The sequence below is a fragment of the Verticillium nonalfalfae genome (assembly GCF_003724135.2).
Source record: "Verticillium nonalfalfae strain VnAa140/NRRL 66861 chromosome Unknown scaffold_88, whole genome shotgun sequence".
Taxonomy (NCBI): Eukaryota; Fungi; Ascomycota; class Sordariomycetes; order Glomerellales; family Plectosphaerellaceae; genus Verticillium; species Verticillium nonalfalfae.
In genome coordinates, this window is record NW_021167313.1 from 48,604 (window position 1) to 66,652 (window position 18,049).

General features: G+C 61.2%; 6 protein-coding genes across 6 annotated transcripts; 3 read left to right on the plus strand and 3 right to left on the minus strand.

Annotated features, from left to right (window-relative positions):
* Positions 1-1,111: 1,111 nt before the first annotated feature.
* Positions 1,112-5,348, minus strand: D7B24_009094 (uncharacterized protein; the record flags this gene model as incomplete). Its single annotated transcript, XM_028643172.1, has 2 exons — positions 1,112-5,013; positions 5,171-5,348. The coding sequence occupies 2 exons, from the start codon at positions 5,346-5,348 to the stop codon at positions 1,112-1,114; spliced, it is 4,080 nt and encodes a 1,359-aa protein (XP_028493151.1).
* A 1,874-nt stretch (positions 5,349-7,222) lies between these two features.
* Positions 7,223-8,931, plus strand: D7B24_009095 (uncharacterized protein; the record flags this gene model as incomplete). The annotated part of the gene is made up of 2 exons (XM_028643173.1): positions 7,223-8,089; positions 8,152-8,931. The coding sequence occupies 2 exons, from the start codon at positions 7,223-7,225 to the stop codon at positions 8,929-8,931; spliced, it is 1,647 nt and encodes a 548-aa protein (XP_028493152.1).
* Positions 8,932-9,183: 252 nt separating this feature from the next.
* Positions 9,184-10,380, minus strand: D7B24_009096 (uncharacterized protein; the record flags this gene model as incomplete). The annotated part of the gene is made up of 3 exons (XM_028643174.1): positions 9,184-9,202; positions 9,566-10,246; positions 10,337-10,380. 3 exons carry the CDS (start codon positions 10,378-10,380, stop codon positions 9,184-9,186), a joined length of 744 nt encoding a protein of 247 aa, XP_028493153.1.
* Positions 10,381-10,874: 494 nt separating this feature from the next.
* On the plus strand, positions 10,875-12,782 carry D7B24_009097 (uncharacterized protein; the record flags this gene model as incomplete). The annotated part of the gene is made up of 1 exon (XM_028643175.1): positions 10,875-12,782. One exon carries the CDS (start codon positions 10,875-10,877, stop codon positions 12,780-12,782), a length of 1,908 nt encoding a protein of 635 aa, XP_028493154.1.
* Positions 12,783-15,228: 2,446 nt separating this feature from the next.
* On the plus strand, positions 15,229-16,543 carry D7B24_009098 (uncharacterized protein; the record flags this gene model as incomplete). The annotated part of the gene is made up of 2 exons (XM_028643176.1): positions 15,229-15,261; positions 15,323-16,543. The coding sequence occupies 2 exons, from the start codon at positions 15,229-15,231 to the stop codon at positions 16,541-16,543; spliced, it is 1,254 nt and encodes a 417-aa protein (XP_028493155.1).
* A 510-nt stretch (positions 16,544-17,053) lies between these two features.
* Positions 17,054-17,956, minus strand: D7B24_009099 (uncharacterized protein; the record flags this gene model as incomplete). The annotated part of the gene is made up of 1 exon (XM_028643177.1): positions 17,054-17,956. The coding sequence occupies one exon, from the start codon at positions 17,954-17,956 to the stop codon at positions 17,054-17,056; it is 903 nt and encodes a 300-aa protein (XP_028493156.1).
* Positions 17,957-18,049: the final 93 nt, after the last annotated feature.

Here is an 18,049-nt window from a genome sequence, read left to right on the forward strand (position 1 = left end):
CACGCCAGCGGCCCAGCGCCCTACCAAGGCTAGCACCTTCCAAGCACTGCAACCGCCGTTCGTCGCCCTGTACGATCGCCCTCCTGCGACGCTCGCTAGATGTGTGCGCCTCTTCGCCTCCAAAACCGCAAAAGGGAGAATGGCCTGATTTGGGGAATCCTGGCAGCAAATCCCCGCCTGGGGTCACTTCAGCAGACCGAGCTACAGTAGGTACCAAGCCTGTCATGCCCGCCCGCTCTTGTGCTCTCCCCCAGTCTTAGGTTCCTACCGCTCGCCTGCCTGCCCCCTGACCTGACCTGACAGCGAGGATCATCATCGAGCACCTTGCCTAGGTAGGTAGCATCCCATCCCATCTCGTTACCGGAAAAACAATGAAAAGAAAAAGTCAAAGAGGCCCCCTCCCGATAACACACTCTGCACAAGCATCAATGTGCCCCTCTCATCACCACTTCCGCTTCAGCTTCAGTCCCAAACCGGCTACCGCCCAGCCTGTCTGTCCGGTGAAACGCAGATCCCCTCACGGCCAGTCCACGTCCCGCTGTCCCAATCATGTCTGTCACGATTCGCGACTCGATCCCTACAACGGTTGCATTACCGACTCGTCTCTTGTCATGCTGCCGCGACCTCTTCACTGCCCTGGAACTGTACACCTGCACATCATCAAGTAGCAATGCACCAGTCAGACCAAAGTTAGCATCACTGCGCAAAAGCAAAAGCAATCGCATCAACGCATTCTCGACTGTCTTATCTGATGCTGTCCGCTCTCTCCAGTGTGGCACGCATTTTTTGCGCCACTTTTCGCTTCGGGACAGCCGAACTCTTCGACGTCCCCCCCCCCTCCCGTTCGCTCCCAAGCACATACATACGTACATGCCCGGACGCCCTTTGGGGCCTTTCCAGATAATTCATATACTATCCTTGTGAAGCCCATTATCTTCCTCTTGCTCGTTTCGTCTCATCTTCCGCCACTGCTTCCCTCCCCTTTCCACTCTCGCGCCATCTGGCCCAGATCCTTTTCACAGGGCGTAAGGGTTGAGGGAACGGATGGTCAGGCAACTGTTTCTAGGTTAGAAATGGTTTGTTTCGTCATGAGGAGGACTAGGGGATCAACTTACGGAGGGCTCTTGGTAAGATCCGTCTTGAGAATCACCGGCACGCGCGTCATCTCGGTCACGTCCTGGATGTACTCGCCGCCTTCCTCACGCAGCTTGAACAGGCTGAGGTACTTCTCCTTGTTCGACAGGCGCGTCTCCGGCGCCTCCGAGACGGGCACCTTCGAGTCCGATCGGGTTCTCTGCAGGCCCTTGGCGTTGGACGACGTGCGAGTCGGCGAGCCTGGGACGCTCTGCGTGGGCCGTTCCGCGAGAGACGCGCCGGCCATGGCCTCAGTAATATCCGACGCGTTATCTTCGTCATCATCGAAGAGGGCATCGACATCATCCGTAGAGATGGTGCCAGTCTCCGTCTGCTTGCGTGCCGCCTCCTCACGCTCCTTGCGGGCGCGGTCCGCTTCCTCGGCCTGACGAGCCGCGGCGCGTGCGTTCGTGACGCGCTGTGAAGCCGCCGCCTTGGGACGCTCGTCCTCGGGCACGTACGCCGAGCTGGGCACACCCTTCTCCCAGTACAGCTCCAAAACGCGCTTTTCCTTTCGGAACTCGGCCTTCTTGAGAGGCAGCTGGTCGCAATGCACACGCTTTTCAAAGCCCCACTCAGGAATGAGCACGTCGAAGGCCGACTCATAAACACAAATAACGATACCCTCAGTGATGAGATCGCCGTTGACCTCCTGTCGCTTCTTGTCCATATCGCGGCAAGACTCAATGTGAATGCTCTGCTCCTGAGCGTTCTGCGCCGAGTCCTTTTTGGTGTTGCATGACTCGATGGTCTTGACAAGGTTCTCAAGCTCTTCCGTGTACTCAATCTTGCCCTCAGACAGGACAGCCTCAAGCTGGCGGTGAACAATGACATCGGCGTAGCGACGAGTGGGGCAAGTGAAGTGAGTGTAAAGGGGTGTGTTAAGAGCGTAGTGCGGCCACAGCTGCTTGTTCGTCTTGCCAGCGATGAAGTACTTGGCGCGCTGCATCGACTTGGAGACAAGTGTCTCCATACCCTTGCGAATGTCTTGGTCATCAACCTTGAACAGGCTGTTTTGCAGGGCACCGCTGCTGGACACATCAACGTCATACTTCAGAGCGTTCATGCGGTCAGAGAAAGTCTGCAGACGGCGAGGGTTGGGGGCAGCCTGGCGACGAAGAAGGGCCTTCTCGGGCAGACCCTGGGCGATGCGCTGAGCGACGTAGGTGTTGGCCTTGTGCATGAGCTCCTCGACGAGCTCGGTGGCAGCGGATGAATCGAAAATGTTGTGCTTGATGGGGATGTTCTCGTCATCGAGCTGCTGGAGCAGGCGGAGTGGGGCGATGGGCTCGCCGCCGGCACCGAGACGGGCCTCACGGAATTTCTCGGCGACAGCATTGAGGATTTGCACATCCTTGAGCTGGACAGACTCGTGGGTCCAGTCAGCTTGGCCGCCAAGGGCCGCGTCAATCTCCTGGACGGAGATCTTGCCAGTGCTCTTGATGATACTCTTGCCAACCCAGGTGTCACCTTCAGCGACAGATCCGTTGTGAGGGTTGACACGGAAGAGGACACTGACGGCCAGGCGCTCCTCACCAGGCGCAAGGGAGCACACCTCTCCACTGATCTTAGGAGGGAGCAGGGCGCAAGTGCGGTTGACCAAGTGCACAGCAGTGCCGCGCTTCTTAGCCTCGCGGTCGACGAGAGAGTTAGCCTTGACGAAGTGGGTGACGTCGGGCACGTGGACGGCAATGTCAATCTTGCCATCAGGCTGGGTCTTGATGTGAATGGCATTGCCAAGCTCGACAGAGCCGTCAAGATCGAGCGTGATGACCTTCTCGTCGCGGAAGTCACGACGCTCGGTAAGGGCAGCCTCTTCCTCCTTCTCGAGGGACCAGTCCTGCAGGCCAATGCTGCGCAGAACAGCCTCAGAGAATTCGTCAGACGCAAAGTTGTTGTCGCGAAGAAGAGCATCCGTCTCGACCTTCAGGTCACCCATGCGGCCGAGCTGCTCGACGAGAGTACCGAAGGGGTGCAGAGAGGTGATGGGCCAGCGCTTTATGCAAGCCACAAAGATCCTATCGGCATAATCCTGGTGCTTCTCGACAAAGTCGCGCGGGGCTTGCTCGGTAGGAATGGCAATGAGAGGAACACGCTTGTCTGTCGGCTTGAACCAGACAATCTTGGGCTTATCATGCTGGCGGTTGTCGTTGTGGCGGTTGTTGCCGCCATCCCTGGCAGCACGCTCGGCCTCCTGCTTTTCCTTGGTGGCCTGGCTGCTGGGTCGGAGGAGACCTAGTGTACCGGAGAACATCTGGCCGGCAACACGCTCAACGACGGCAACAATGTGGCCAGCATAAAGAGGTTTGTGGTCATCGCTGATCTCCTCCTCCTCGACGAGGAGCAGGCTCTGGCCCTCAACTTCCACGTCGTCATTCTTCTTCTGCGTGGGACGCTGGCGGAGACTGCCACGACGCCGAAGACCGCCCTCGGCGGGGGTGCTGTCGTCGGCATTGTTAGAGGACTGGTTCTGTCCCTGGTTGGTGGATCCCGAGCGGGTGTCGGTGATGTCCTTGCGCTTCTTCTTTTCTTCCTTTTCGCGCTTCTGCGACCAAACCTCGTCAACGTCGAGGAGCTCAACGGCAACGAGGTCGCCTTCCAAGGCACGGTTGCGGTCCTTGCTGCCGCAGATGAAGATGTCGGCATCGAGCAGGCCATCCTGGGTGGAAACGTAGGCGTCGCTACGGTTCTTCTTGTTGACACGGAGGATACCAGACACAAGCTGGCCGTCGCCGAGGAGCGCAGGCAGGGTAGCCTGGGGGAGATAAGGAGTGAAGAGGGTCTTCCTCTGTTGCTGCTGGTTCTGGTTGCCGCCCATCTGGCCGGCATGCTGGCTTCCCTGAAGACCAACAAATTGCTGACCGCCCATCTGAGCAGCCTGCAAAGCCTGGAGCTGGTTGATCTGCATGGGGTTGAGAGCCTGTCCAGGGTACATCTGGAAGGGCATCATTTGACCCGGCATCTGCATCATCTGGCCCTGCTGGGGGAATTGGAAGTTGGAAATGGACTGGTTGACAGAGCCACGGGAGCGGTGGCCGGGCTGGAAGCCCTGCTGGCCGCCCTGGGCTCCGGCCTGGTCCTGGGTCTGGCTCTGGTTGCGCCAGTTGCCCTCAAAGTTGCGGGATCCAGTCCTGGCATGCCCGCCGGTAGCGCTGCCGCGGCGCTGGAAGTCGTTGGACTGGCCAGCCACGTCGGGGGTGAAGTTTAGGGCACCACCGCGGCCAGCACCGCCTCCACGGCCGGCGGCGCCGACAGCCATGCTCTGGCTACGACCGTGGCCTCCGCGACCACGGCCGGCACCAGAGGAGCCCTGAGCAATCTCGGGCTGAGCTGGGGCGCTCGCGCCTTCGGCGCCATTCTCAGGAGCGGCATTGGGGCCGGGGAACTGGAAGCCGGATGTTGTACGCTTCTGTTGAGCGATGTCTGCAGCCTTCTTCGCGTCTGCGAGCGCCAAAGAGTGTCTACGCTGATGGCCACCACCGCCAGCGCCACCGCCGCGGCCGCGGCTGGCGCCGGCGTTCTCACGACCCTGGGCGCCCTGGTTCTCGAAACTACCAAAGGCAGAGCCGGAGGCACCAGAGGAGGGAGCGGGAGGAGGTCCCATACCCATGTTGGGGAGGGCCGACTGGTTGCGGCGGTGGGCCATGGGCTGGGTGGGAGGAGCCAGATTCTGCTGAGGGATCTGTTGAGGGAACTGGAAGGCATTCTGGTGGTTCATGCCGGGCATGGCTGGCTGCAAGGGATTGAAAGCACCGCCGGGGCCGAGTTGTTGGGTCGGGGGGATCATGCCCATGTTCATGTATTGTTGCTGAGTAGCTTGAATCTGCTGCTGCTGCTGCTGCAGAAGCTCGATCTGCTGCTGGATAGCGAGTTGTTCCACTGCAGAATTGAAAGGTCCAGTCAGCATGTGCTACTCGAGAAGTGGTACACCGAAACACATGGAGGGGTGGTTCGGGGCCGTCGGATGACGCATGACGACTGGCGAGGATACAGCCGGTCATCAACGGATAAATCAAGAAACAAGGGCATCACTTACTGCCAGGGTTTTGGAACATGCTCACCAGCGGCGTCAGCTCCGAAGGGCTTCTGCGGTGCGCAATGTGAAGCCTACGCCCAGCAGGGCCGTGGACACCGCCTGTCGGCGGCGCCTGGGCCTGGGCCTGGGCCTGGGCCGGCTGCTGGGGCTGCTGCTGTTGCTGCTGCTGCTGGTCCATGTTGGATACGGCGCAGGAGTTGCACGTCGTGTGCGCGTGTTGGTAGTCGTCAGAGGTATCCTTGCTGGTTGGCAGTGGGGATGGGATTGCAGGTGTGTGGGTTGTATGTGGTCTTGTTGGAAGATGTCGGCCGTCGAATTTATCTCGACGTATGGGTTTGAATGTCTAAGGACGGTGGAGGAGTGTGACTGTGTACTCGTGCACACGGAGCGGTGGATGGGAGGGGGGATCCAAGGAGGGTGTAGATGGATGTACGGCAACTTGTGAGTTTGTGTTTGTCCAATCTTGCGTGGTCTGTCGGGTATGGCGGGAGGTCCAATGTAGGTAGGTAGGGAACGAGCTGGAGCTCTACAGAGTCAGAGCAAGGAGCGTGGAGAGACACGACAAGATGGGTAGGTAGATTTTTGGAGGGGTAGGTTCGAAGAGAGGGTCAGATGGATGATGTAGAAGGATGGATGGCCCTCTCTTGGAGAGACCGGGAGAGAGCTGTGTGGAAGCAGGATGGACGCTGCGATCGTGGGTGGTGGATTGTGAAGGCGAAGACGAGGGTGGAAGCAGAGGCAAGGTGGAGGGAAGGTTTGGATGTGGTCGTGGTTGCTGCAGCTGGGGGGGGAAGTTGGGGTTAGGCCAGCAACAGCCCAGACCAGGTCCACCTGGGCGACTGGCACCCGGGCGGGCTAGGGCCGCCAAAAAGAGGAAGCCAAAAAGAGGAAGCCAAGAAGAGGAAGAAGGGGAGAGCAACAGCCCACCAAGCCTGGCCCGAGCACATTCATTGACCAGGCAGCACCTGCCCACTGGCGTGTCCACCAGAACCTACTGCCTTCCTGGGGACCTACCATACATGGGCAGGGACAGCCAGCTACAGCAACAGAACGGCAACAGCCTGCCAGCCAGCAGCAACGGCCAGGCTGGCAGCAAAGCACAGGGCATCCCGTGTTCCACCAACAGCTCCACCCCTGTGTCGAGCCCACCCGGTGCTCTGAACCGGATTGGGGGGATATATGGGCCTTGGGGGCGAGACTGGATCGCCCCCTTCCCCTGCCTGGGGCTATTGATTCGCCCCAGAGCTTACGGGGGGCGCACTACCTGGTAGCCCTCCCGAGACCCCAGGTGGGACTGCCGCCACTGACCGCCCGGCGTCCTGTCCCAAGTCCCTAGGTGCAGCGCTCGCTGGCCTGATCGGGCATCATCGGCCATGAGGCTCGACGTCGTACCAACAGAAGAATTGCTGATCAAATCAACGTCTGGTACTGGCTTCCATCTTGAAAATCGGTATCATGGCAGACAGTAACATAAGGGGGGGGGAGAGGGCATTTGAATCGGCAACCATAATTTCCTCACTACAAGGCGCACAAACGAGACTTTCCATGGTCGACTGAGTCAATGGCGGCACAATGCTCTGTTAACCTCCAAAAAAGCTGTTGCCACATTGACTGTCCGAGACAAGGAAACCCCACCACTGCCAGCCGACAGCTCACCCCCCTTCTCACCCCCCCTCCTTGGGACCCGCTCTGCACTTTTGCACCTCCGTGTCTGAGTGCCCCGAATGGTTGCATCAGAGCGCGCCTTGACACGGCTTTCTGACCCCCTTGCACCCCTCTCAGATCTCCCCCCATCGCGAAAGGTTCGACTACAAGCCTCGCCCACCCAAGACCACGGACCCTCGATTTGCTTCACAACACCATCGTCAGACCTTGGCCTGTGTCAATCACCCCCTTTGCCTTTTAGCCTTCTTTTACCCCCCTCTGCCCCTTCACCCTTGTGGACATACAACCCCCGCGGCGCGTTGCACACTTTGCTCAATCGCGTACGCGCCTTCCTGCCGCGATCCACACCCCCCCCAGATGCTGTAGGACGCTTTCGAGTCCTGGACCATGGCGGCTCGCGGCTCGCCCTCCCCTGCCGCCGCTGCTGATGCTGCGGCCAAGAGGAACTATGGCAGCCCCATCCGATCGAGCCCCGAACGACACTCCTTTTCCGATTACCTGAACGAGGACCGCAATTCCGAAGTGAGCCATCGTGAGGCCCTCGAGAATGCCAGACTCGAGCATGAGCGGGTGAGGCTGAATGCCCTTCGAATCGGCAAGCTCCACCAACTGCAGGAAGAGCAGCGCCGTGCGGAGGACGACCGACGTCGGATCGCCGAGGAAGCACAGCGGCTCAGGGCGCTGCAGCTGAGAGAGCAGGAGAGGCTGAAGGAAGAGGAGAGGGTGCGGGCAGAGCAACAAAAGCTGCGCGACCTGCAAGCCCAAAAGGTTCCAGAGCTTCCGCCTCAGCCGAAACCGCAACCACCGCCAGCGGCCAAACCGCAAGCTGCACCGGCGGTCAATGGTGCCGATGCCGCCGTGAAGAAGGAAGAATCGCCGGCAGCTACGACACAGCCAGCACCGACGACGACACCTCAAACGGGCTTGCTCAAGACGCCTTCACCCTTTGCGCCTGTACAGAAGCCAGCACAAACGACGCCCGCTCCTGCAGCGACGCCGCAACTCAATGGCGCCCGAGCTACTGCGGCGGCGCCGGCGGCCACCGCCAACCAAGCTGCACCTGCTGTGGCGGCTCTTCCTACCTCGGACCGATACGCACAAATTCATCAGGAGCTGAAGAAGCTCCGTAAAGAGCTTGACAAACAGTCTAAAGTTGTTGGCTCGCCCCTGAAGGGCAAACTTGGAGACATGCGTCGTCAGGCACGCAAGGCAATGGGTCAGCTCACGGCCGGCAAGGGCGCCAACGCGAGGCCGGTGAGTACAGCAGGCCACAAGCCCCCGTCTTCCGGCGTTCCAAGCTAACCCGCGAGCTGCAGATCAACACAATCGTTGCCACCTTGAAAGAGTCGCTCGACGGCTCGGTGCCGAGTTATCTGGTCGACGGATCGATCTTCGTGGCCGATTCACGAGACCCCGTTGAGGGTGCAGTGCACAACGGCCCGCAGCTGCCAGCCGTATTCATCTACCTCCTGAGCCACTTGTCAAAGGCCATGATCCACCAGTTTGCTAGCGAGGTCGGCGCCAACCCGAAATCGGCGGAGCCCATCGGCATCGTGGCAGCGCATCTGTTCTCGAATCCCGACTTCCACTGGCGCGGCAAGCCCATGATCGACATTCTGATCGCCAAGTTCCGGGTCGCTTGCCCGGTGCTTTTCGGCGCGCGCGGCAACGACAGGACCGAGGCGGGCCGCATCGCGGTCGGCTGGAGGAGGGAGGACGGCCGCTGGATCTCAGAACAGGCACACTCGGACCGTATGACAGGACTGGGCGCCGGCTTTGCGTCCATATCGCTGCGCGACTTTAGCAAGGCGTCGAAGAAGAACCCGTACCCGCCGAGTCACTACTGGACGGCCATGGCCAAGATAGTCAACTCACCTCCGGCCCTCATCTCGAACACGCAATACACGGTGCTCAAGGCCATGATTGACGGGCACGAGACGCGTTTTCTGCAGTTTTACGGCAACGCGGCCATCGAGGCCCTGCGTACGGCTCTGGTCGAGTTTCCCAAGAAGGCACCCGCCACGAGCCACACGGCGCAGGCGCTGCAAGTCTTGGGACAGGTCCTGCAGCGGGATTCGGGTCTCGCTCTGGCCTGAGTGAATCAATGAAGCTCGGGGTTGGGCTCTCGAGTAGGTCGGCTGGTGGTGTGACCAGACGGGCCGCGCAGATACGACTGCATGGGATAAATCGCCTGGTAGCAGCCAGAGGGACAGATTTGATCGGCTTGCGACAAATTTCTTTTCGGCCGCGGCCGGTGTATGACTGGCGTTTGGGATGCATGGCATTCATGTATGGGTTTCGGGGCATGGCCTCGAGAGGCGGGCCACAGTGCGTCGCCTCGATGCTTGTTAGTTGGGTAGACGGCGTCTGCAAAGATAGAGCATCGGAATGAGCAAGGTCAGTCGGTTGCGCAAGTCATGTTCCAAGACGTGCGTTCCGAGTACCGGTTTTGAAAGGGATCAATTGGTGTCAAACAAATGGCACCGAAAGGCTTGACGCTGAAGGCTTGACACTGAAGGCTTGACGCTGAAGGCATCAACACTATGAAACACAAAACTCCATCCCGTATAGTGACAAAATGGCAGCCCCGAGCACGCATGCCATACCCAAAATAAAATAAAAAAAATCGCTGTCTCATGACCAATGCACCAGGATATCCGCAGTGTCCCACCCCTTTCTCGCCCACGAGGGTTTTCCCTGTCCTCGGCCAGCCCACGCCAGCCAGCTTACAAGATCAGCAGCAGCACGAGCAAGATGCACAGCACGAGGATGAGCACCCCGATGCAGCAGCTGCTCAGACGGTCCTCGTTCCTGCGCACGACGTACTGCAGCTTGGCGACGCCCGTCTGCAGGCGGCCGCCGACGCGGTCGGCGACCGTGTCGACGACCTCGAGCATCTCGCGCTGCTCCTCGAGCTCGCGGCCCATGTCGTCGGCCTGGCGGCGCAGGTTGCCGACCGTCTGGAAGACGCCGTCGAGGTGCGTGTCCTGCTCGCGCATCATCTCCTGCTGCTGCTGCTGCTCGAACTCGGCGTAGGCGTCGTCGTCGTCGTCGCCGAGGTTGAAGGCGTTGGGGTCGGGGAGGTCGCCGCCGCCGCCAGGGGAGGCGCCCGCGGCGAGTGTCTTGGCGAGCTCGCTGCGCATCGAGGCCACCTCGGCGCCGACGTCTTGCACGAGGCGCTTGCGACGGGTCACCTCGGTCGCGGCGAGGCCGAATTGGGAGGGGTCATCCTCGATGGCGGAGACGGAGTCGACGAGGTCGGCGAGGTCTTCGGCGAGCGAGGCGAGGGCGGACTCGAGGTCTGTGCGGGCGGCGGCGAGCTCGGGGGAGGAGGCGGTCGTCGAGAGGGAGCGGATGCGGAGGTAGGACTTGAAGAGAGGGCGCGTGTGGTCGAGCTGTGCGAGGACGTCCCTGTGGTTGGAGTCGTTAGCTTTGGATGGTGACTATCGAGAGGAGCTGCTACCCCTGGTCAGCTCAGCTCAGGGGGGGAGGGGGACATACTGCTGGACCTGGAGGAAGGGGTCCTCGTCGTTTGGGGAGGCCATTATCCTGGAGGTAGCGATGAGGTGGGGGGATTTCGCGGCATTGGTGTGCAGGGTGTGTCTTTCGAAGCTCGTGCTAGAGTGCGATGACCATGGGGGAACGCGGGATGACGTTGCGCGTTCAGGAGAGGCCAGGCACCCGGAAGTTCATCGGATGATTGTGGTGACCAGATCTGACCGAGCGTGACCGAGAGATGGAGGGGATGCAAGGTGAAGGTGGGGGGTTCACCGACAATTTCCCATTTCACGAAGGACCCCGCGGTGCACTTGTACGTTTTACATGAAGCTTGTCATATACAGTCACTCACTGCTATGTAGTCGCAAATCCGGGCACACGTCTCTCGTTCAGTTGCTCACAAGTCACTCATTCTCTTTCAGTACGGATCTCTGCCTCACGAGTACGGCACGTCGTACCAGAACCCATATCCACCACAGCATAGGAAGAACCCCCCCCCCCCCCCAAAAAAACGTCAGAGTCGGAAGAAAATAAAGTCACAATGAGACCAGAGAGGCCGCTCCCCTACTCGGACGACTTTACATCGTCCGAGGATTATGTCTCCTCGCTCCTCACCTTTGCCAACACGTGCGACACGTTCCAGATGTTTGCTGGCGGCGTCCACCTGCTCGACTTCTTCACCAACGACCGCAGTCTCTACGAGATGAGCTTGCCGGCCGACTGGCAGCCGTACATCCTCGCCCAGGAGCCCATGGAATTTGTTGATCTGCTGCTGCGCCGCGATCTCGACGCCCTGCCCGAGGCCGAGAGGCCGCCGCCCGCGCTGGAGCGGTACATTCGCGATGTGCGCCGCCTCTCGCTGCGCCGGGGCTTCGCGCCACGCCGCGCGCCGCCGCCGATCCAGGGGAAGGGGAAAGCGCTCGTGCCGGGTGGGCTGACGCGCAAGGTGGCCATCGGCATGAACCCCAAGAAGGTCCACGAGGTGATCAACTTTGCCGACTACGTCGACGATCTGGCGGCGTCGATCGCCGCGCAGAGCGCCGGCGACGACAAGGAGCGCAGCGACGGCGGCGGGGCCATCACGCACCTCGTCGACTTTGGCAGCGGGCAGAACTACCTCGGACGCACGCTGGCGCTGCCGCCGTACAACCGGCACGTCGTGGCCGTCGAGGGGCGGGCGCACAATATTGAGGCGTCGCGTGCGCTCGACGTCAAGGCGGGGCTGTCGACGCGGGAAAAGGTCATGCGCAACAAGAAAATGTGGCTGCAGGTCGTCGACGAGCAGAAGCAGCAGCAGCACGACGACGGCCAGAAGCCGCTCGACGTCAAGACGGAGGCGCGGCTCGCGAGCGGCCGGAATGTGGCCGCCGACGCGGCGGCCGACCTGCGCCCGGCCAAGGAGCTCGTGCACGAGTGCGTGCGCGAGGCGGGCCGCGGGTCCGTCTCGTACGTCGTCAGCCGGCTCGAGAGCGGCGACCTCACCGAGGTCATTCGCAAGATTGAGGACGAGGTGACGACGGCGGACGAGCGGGCGCAGCCCAGGGAGGGCCTCCGCATGATGGCCATGTCAATCCACTCGTGCGGCAACCTGTCACACTACGGCATCCGGTCGCTCGTGCTGAACCCGGCGATCCACGCCGTCGCCATTGTCGGGTGCTGCTACAACCTCATGACGGAAAAGCTCGGCCCGCCAACGTACAAGTTCCCTTACGTACGACCGACGCTGCAGGCCGTCAACGGGCGGCCCATGGCCGAGTCGACGCGGTTCGACCCCGAGGGGTTCCCCATCAGCCGGCGGCTGACCGAGTCCGAGGGCCACGGCGTGCGCTTCAACATTACGGCGCGCATGATGGCGTGCCAGGCGCCGGCCAACTGGACCGAGGCCGAGAGCCACGGCTTCTTCACGCGCAACCTCTACCGCGCCGTGCTGCAGAAGATGTTCCTCGACCGCGGCGTCATCACAAAGGTGTACCACCGGCCGAGCGGCGAGGGCCAGACGACGACGGCCGAAGCGGAGGCGGACCATGGTGGGCCGCGCCGCCAGGGCGAGGGCGACACGCCGTTCGACGTCAGCACGAACCCCGTGACCATCGGGTCGCTCAACAAGCGATGCTACACGTCGTTCAACGCCTACGTGCGCGGGGCCGTCCAGAAGCTGACGACGAACAAGGAGTACACGAAATACAGCGCCATTGTGCAGGCCAAGATGGGCGACGTCACGGACGAGGAGATTGCCGACTACGAGGCGCGCTTCGCCAGCCGCGGGCGCGAGGTGTCGGCCGTCTGGAGCCTCATGGCCTTTAGCGCGGGCATCGTCGAGTCGCTCATCGTCACGGACCGGTGGCTGTTTCTCGAGGAGGCCGACGTCGTCAAGGATGCGTGGGTGGAGACGGTGTTTGACTACAAGCAGAGCCCGCGCAACCTCGTCGTCGTCGGCATCAAGAAGTAGAGCCGCCAAGTCGTGGTCATGGCAGCGACTGCCGTACACGGAGCACAGCACATGCCATGTCTCAGAGAAGGACGATACAGAACCCGACCCGGTCGGCGGCGCCGATGCGGCCCCCGCGGCGGGCGCCCGTCTTGGCGAAGGCAACCGCCGATCGGTGGAGCAGAATCTGATCAGCAACGCAGACGACCAACGTACAAAAAAAAGCCGGTTTGCGTAGCGTCCTGTGATGGCACATGGGGGTGTAGCCTGTCATTCAACTGACAGACGACAAGTCGTGGTCAGCGCGGCGGCGTCGACCAGCAGCAGCAGCATCGACAAGCAGCAGTGGCATCGGGGTTGCCGCATGACGAGTCAAAGGCCCTGTGATAGATCACAATGCTCTCGTCAGCCAAGGACAATTTTCCTCACAAATTTTCCTCACAAATGTGTGAGCTGCTGGTCCTTTGTCTATGGACAAAAGGGGCCAGCCTGCCGGAGGAATTGGTGCTTTGGTGCTTCTGTGGCGTCCGGTGACGTCTCTGTCTGACCGAGGAGGGAAACGAGGCTGCCCTTTACGGACTGGCGACAGTCAGCGCCAGGGTGACCTGTCGAATCTCTTGGGGGCCGCGGGCTGGACGGGGTGTCACGAGGGCAGATGGGAGAGGTGAGAGACGGCAACGAAGCGGGCGTTGGGAGCATTGCGTGGAGCAGGCTCTTGGGTCTCAAGGCATACGGATTTCAAGGTATACGGGACATGCTGTATGATGACGGAGATAGACTGGGGGGGGGGAGGGGGTAGAAGCAAACGGCAGAACGAGCATGTTGACGATGATGACGATGACGACGATGATGATTATGGTAGACCCCTGTCACATTTGGGAACAAGACCCTGGGCCGGCATGAGGGGGAAAACAAAGGCATAGCAAGACGCCACAGCTGAGCTTCGAACTGAAGCTGGGAGAGCCACCTACGGCACGTGTAACCTCGAGCAGGGGGTTGGGGAGTATACATGTACAAGGGCACAATGCGGGGTTCAGCCGTTGGTGTTCGTTTTTCATTTTTAATTATAGGCACAAGTGATGCTATTGTCTTTCGGGGGTTCAAGGATGCTACTTCGTGTTGGGTGTTTGTCCATTCTCGCCTAGTCTGCCGTGGTCTCCCTGTACGAGTCCGGGTCCACGTCCCCGAGTCTGCCAAGTTCGAAGTGTATCCATGACTCGTGTGCAGTAGAGAGGGAAACCTCGTCCCAGCTTGTCTGCCTTTGCCGAGCCCGGCGCATCAGGTCGCGAGAGCAATCGAGGGTTGAGGGTTGTGGAGTGAGGGCCAAGGGTTGCAGATCGAGAGTTGCAGCGTGGGGGAACAGCACTCACATCATCTGCCAACAAGGCCATGTCATTATTTTCAGCTGGCCATCACCTGCCTCCGTTGGACCGATCAATGGATGATGCCGTCTCGTCGACGCAGAGTGGTACGAAACAAGGCTGCAGCTCACCCAAAGAGGCCGACTTGCTGGCGCGCCCTGGCTCAAAGCAGAACATGACAAGACATGTCATCGTACGTCTCTGCTTTCGACCAACCCACTGACCATTGGCCCCCTCAAGCGATGCCAAACCTCCCGAAGAGGGCCAGCAGAGAGACACCGCCGCCCGGTGAACCTGCATGAAGCAATCGAAGCACCACCCGACCTGCTAGACCCCATTGTCGCTAGTCCCCCCCAGATGCCATGCAGAATGCAGATAAGGGGCCCCGTCTTGCGGCCGCAGGCCACCTGAAGGGTGAAGAAGGAGGGGGGGGCTGTATGTAAGGGTTTCATCGCGCTCCTTTGACGTCTGCTTTCCATCAATGTCGTTGTCTCGTTCACAAGCATCGTGACGTTTAAACTTTGGGGCCCAATTCGTACACACTCGCCAAAAAGACAAAAAGGGAGAAGAAGCCTTTGAAGATACCAATAAAAGGCAAACTTCCAAAAGAAAAAAACCTCCTTCTCGTATAGACAGTAGCACGGCCGGCGACTTTATCATCTCCGTGACGTGACAGTCTTAGCTCATCACCGCCAGCCTTATCTCTCACTCACTCTCTCTCTCTCCCTCTTTCTTCCGCTCTCGCCCGGCCCGCTGTCGGCCCTCACTTACACCACGTCGTGGGCCACCGCTTCGCATCGTATTGCATCGCCGGCGGACTGCCCAGTCGGCTGGGCGACTGGTCCAGCACAGACCGGCCGGGGATATTTTATTTTATTTCAATCTGGTCTCTGGGGGCTTTTACAGTCACTTCGCGATCCATCACCATTGACTCCTCCCAAGGGCAACAACTCTCACGTTTCGAGGACCAAGTCCAGACTCAAGCGCCCTAGTCAACACACCACATTGACCTCCACCAAGGTTCGACGCATAAGGACCTCTTGACCCCTTGCCTCACATTCGGAGAAGGGCGTGATACATCCGCCCTCGAGGATGCGAAGAGCGACATGGTGGCTCCCAATGTCCTAATCACCATCCTCGTAAGTCTGGCCCCCTGCCGACTCCAGGCATGAGCTCCTCTCCTCCTAACAGCAATGACAGCCCGGGGAGTACTCCCTCATCCACTTCCCGCCCATGCTCTACGCCCACTTTCTGCATCCCGTCCTCCAGGCCCTCCTCCCTCAGTCGCAAACCATCAGCCCTGACGATGCGCGCGAGACGCCGCCCTGGCCACAGCACAGCCTGCCCGGCCTCACAGAAGACCACCAGCACAACTTTCTCAACGTCAGCGTGACGCCCCTCGAGGCCTCGGTCGTCTGCCACGCCGACTGGGCGCGCACCGTGTTCCGGCCCGCCATTGACCGTATCCTCGAAACGCTGCCGTCGCACGTGCGCAAGCCCGCCTTCCTGTCGCCCGACACCTATCTCGTCCTCTCCGTCATTAGCGGCGGCGGCGGGGGCGCCGACACGGACATTGTCGCCCGCATCCTCGATCTCACGGCGCCCCTCGCCCTCGCCGGCATCCCCATCTTCTTCATCTCCACCTACTACAGCGACTTCATCCTCGTGCCCGCCAAGGACCGCGCCACCGTCCTCGCCGCCCTGACGGCCCGCGGCTTCCAGTGCCCCGCCGACCACGGCAACCGCTTCGTGGCCTCGCGACCGGGGGGCTCGGGCTCTGGTCTCGCCGCGAGCTCGACGGCGACGCCCGAGTCGCCGGCCTCTGCCGACGCCGCCACGCTCGCGACCCTCTTCGACAGGACGTTCGCCCAGCTCAAGACACGCAACGTCGTGCCCTCGGTCGACCCGACGCTGCGCCTCGTCCAGCTCTCGGCGCGCGAGACACCGCTGCCGAACCACGGCTCGCCGACGTCCTTCTCGCGGCCGGGCCTGGGTTCGCGCCAGACGACGTCGTCGACATCGTCGCGGCGCGCGCCACCGCCGACCTGGCTCGACACGTCCGACGCGCGGCTCTATGCGTCCGTCGTGTCGGCGCTCGTGGCGCGCCCCCGCTTCTTCAGCCTGACGCTCGCCGTCGACGACCCGCCGAGTCTGCTGCTCGATCGGGCGCTCGTGCCGCTGTTTGGGGACACGCTCGTGGGCTCGGCCGACGAGGAGCTCGTGGCCGTCTCGCTCGACCTCGCCGGGCTGCCGCTCGAGGCGACGGGCATCGTGTGCGGCGTGGCGGGCCGGCTCGTGCAGGATCCTGTCATTGCGGGCCATGGGCTGTCGTATCTGTCGACGGCGTTTGCGGGAACGGTGGTGCTAGCGCCTGAGCAGGCGAGGCGGGCGGTGGAGATTTTGGAGCCACTGCTGCGGTAGGCAGTGCTTGAATTTGGATGTAGCCGGGCGTTGGGAGGGCTGTTGAGATATATACCAGGGCTACTGGAGCCCAAAGAAACGGCGACGGTCATGATGCATCACGAAGGGAAACGAGCGGGGACCATGGAGCATGAGCCTGATCTGAGGCAGGTGCCTTCAAGGATATCGAGGCAGGCGGCATCGAGGAAGTCGGGCAGGCGGCATCAAGGACACCGGGCAGGCGGCATCAAGAAACGATTGGAGCAGGCGGCATCAAGGACATCGGGCAGGCGGTATCAAGAAACGATTGGGGCAGGCAGCATCAAGGACATCGAGGCAGGCGGTAGGCAGAGGCCACTGGCAGCTTCCATGAAAATACAAGGCTGATTCATGAAATATCGAAAGCGACAAACACCCAAAGGCAGCAATTCTTCCACTTCCACAAACTATCGTGCTGTCTTTGACATGTCCTGCATCATGGCTCTGCTCCATGCCCAAATTCATCTGTTCTACAACCCCTATGCCCGGCGGCTACTTCTTCCCTCCCTTGCCTCCCCCTCCACCACCGGCAGCTTCACCAACGAGCCTGACGACCGCTTGCCTCGCCACCATGTTGATGACGGCAAACCTCCTCGGCCCCAGCTTCTGCCCGCCATACCACCGCGTCACGACAACCATGACGTCCCAGACGTCCATCATCTGCAGCAGCTTCAGTACCCTGCCGCCAGCCGCGCTCTCGCCGTCGTCGTCGCAGTCCTGGAAGCTCGCGCCCCGCGGGCCCCGCACTCGCCAAGCCGTAATATTGTGCGTCGCCGCCCGCGCCTTCTTGTCTGTCGCCAGCAGATGCGCCACGTACGCGTTGGCCTGCGCCGGCGACGTCACGGCTGCCGCCCGCGCGAGAAACGTCGACTTGAGCTCCGTCAGCGGGTCCGAGAGCGTCCACGGCGGCGGCGTCTGCGTGTCTGCACACGTTGCTGATGCCCCTGCTGCGCCTGGCGACGTAGCGCATGAGCGGGAAGGCGACGGCGTGTGCGACGCCGGGGCGGCGGCGTCCGGCGCCGACGCCTGCATGCGCTGGGAGAAGTCTTCAATGGCGTCAAAGAGGCATACCTCGCCTGGCGTGTACGTCTCTGCGAGAGCGGCGCGAAAGAGCGTCAGCGCGTGGGCTGCGGCGCCGGGCTTGGCGTGGGCGCCGGCTGAGTGGGTGGCCAGCACCGATGGGGGTTCCGAGGACGGATACGACGGCGGGATGTACAGGCGTAGCGCGGCGCGGCCGGCGAGGTCGGAAGAGTCTGCGCCGGCATCTGTGTCCTCGGCCGGCAGCACGAGCACGTACACATCTACCGCATCTGATGATGTTGACGGCGACAGGGTGCCATCGCCATATATGGAATTGAGAGCCTCAATCTCATCGCTGAGCTCGTCTGACGGCATGGTGCACTTCGCTGTGCAGCACTGAAGAGGCAGCCAAGCAAAGTGAAGCGTCGGCCCAAGTGTTGCTGAGCCTGAGAACAAGCGACAAGCGAC